The sequence below is a fragment of the Chenopodium quinoa genome, unplaced genomic scaffold, assembly GCF_001683475.1.
Source record: "Chenopodium quinoa cultivar QQ74 unplaced genomic scaffold, ASM168347v1, whole genome shotgun sequence".
Lineage (NCBI taxonomy): Eukaryota > Viridiplantae > Streptophyta > Magnoliopsida > Caryophyllales > Amaranthaceae > Chenopodium > Chenopodium quinoa.
Window position 1 is genome coordinate 8,381,451 of NW_018744239.1, and position 1,791 is coordinate 8,383,241.

The 1,791-nt window shown below is 48.0% G+C and overlaps 1 protein-coding gene across 1 annotated transcript; it reads left to right on the plus strand.

Annotated features, from left to right (window-relative positions):
• Positions 1-581: 581 nt before the first annotated feature.
• LOC110694355 lies at positions 582-1,544 on the plus strand. The gene has a single exon (XM_021871528.1). The coding sequence runs from the start codon at positions 582-584 to the stop codon at positions 1,542-1,544; it is 963 nt and encodes a 320-aa protein (XP_021727220.1).
• Positions 1,545-1,791: the final 247 nt, after the last annotated feature.

Here is a 1,791-nt window from a genome sequence, read left to right on the forward strand (position 1 = left end):
GGTGGTTTGGCAATTTTCCAGCCGGATGTATCAACAATTTTAGAACGTTGGCTTACTGGTTAACTTCAAACTTTTCCATGAACATTCCTGCCAAAAAGACGACCCTTGATTTAGGGGCAATACAGCAGGGAGAGAAGGAAGGACTAAGGTCTTATGTCAGGCGGTTCAATCTGATGAGAATCCAGATTCAGGGGTTGTCTGATGATGTTGCCTACACAGACTTCTTTAGGGGTCTGAAAGACGGGTCTACTTTTAAGTTTGATCTGGTCAGAAATAGGGTTTCCACTCTCCACGAGGCCTTGATGGAAGCGGAGGCCTATATACAGGCGATGGAACTTTGTGCTGTAAAAATTCCATCAGAGTACAAGAAAGCTGATAAGAGAGAGAGCAGGCCTACTCAGCCGGCAAAGAAGGAAGAAAGGAAAAGGAAATAAGTATGGGCGGCAGAACCTGCTGGTCAGCCGTCCCAGAAAAAAGGAAGGAGATCAGACCCATACGTTCCGAAGTATGAATTTACAAAGGACTGCACCTCCATTCTAAAGGAAGTAAGAGACTGGTTGAAACTCGAGAAGCCGGCAGCAATGAAGAGTCCCGTCAGCAGCCGGGACAAAAGTAAATATTGCCACTTTCATGAGGATGTTGGTCATGATACGGAGGGTTGCTTCAGTCTCAGGCGGTTGTTTGACCGCTTAGCTGATGAGGGGGCACTGAAATCTTACATGCCCAAGTCCAGGGATTCCCCTAGGCAGATCAAAGGACAGCCGTCAAAAACGCCGGCTGGTCATTCTGACACGGATGAAGAAACAATCTTCACCATAGTAGGCGGTTTCGCTGGTGGGGGTCCTACCATCCGGGGAGCCAAGGACAATATTGGGAGGCTGATTAACTTAGTTGATGAGGGTCAGTCGTCTAAACACACCTTCCCAGAGGTTCTCATCCCTGAAAAAGATCAGGGCCAGGTCAGGCGGCCTCATGATGATCCCATAGTCATTGAATGTAAGATAGCTAATCAGCGAGTAGGCCGGATCCTCATAGATACCAGGAGCTTGTCTGATCTCATAGGCTATCAGTGCTTGAAAAAACTCAAGTACAATCCTGGAAACATGCATCAAGCTCCTCACCCTTTAGTTGGTTTTGGGGGAGGAGTAGTACATCCGGTTGGTAGGGTTGACCAACCCATCCAGCTGGGTGAAAAGGGGAGCGGACGTCACATGGTCGTCAAATTCCTTGTTGTTGAGGAACTGACGGCCTACAATTTGATCTTGGGACGTCCAACCCTTAATGTTTCCAAAGCGGTCATCATACCGTCTCTCATGTTGATAAAATTTGAGAAGGATGATGGCACAATCGGTTCCTTAAGTGGGGACCAAAAGACGGCAAGAGAGTATTACCTCTCAGACGTTAAATCAACAATGGTCGCAGACGGTCAGAGTGAGGAAATTGTAGAACTCGACGTCTCTGAGCAACAAGCACCGGCTCCAAGGGCAGCCGGTAAAAAGAGAAAGGCGGACCAAATGGCACCCGCAGGGAAAGAAAAGCTATAGAAATCACTGTCCGGGGAGAGGTCAGACAACCTCCGACCCCATCCGGCAGGCGAGAGTATAGATATCGTCTTAGATGAAAGCCGCCCGGATAGAACTGTCAAAGTTGGGACGGTTGCTTTTGAAAGGTTGGGAGTAGACTTGCTCCTACTGATAAGAGAATTTAAGGATCTCTTTGCATTTGAAGTGGAAGAGATGCCGGGCGTCAGTCTGGATCTAGTTGTCCACAAACTTGACGTGGATCCAAAAA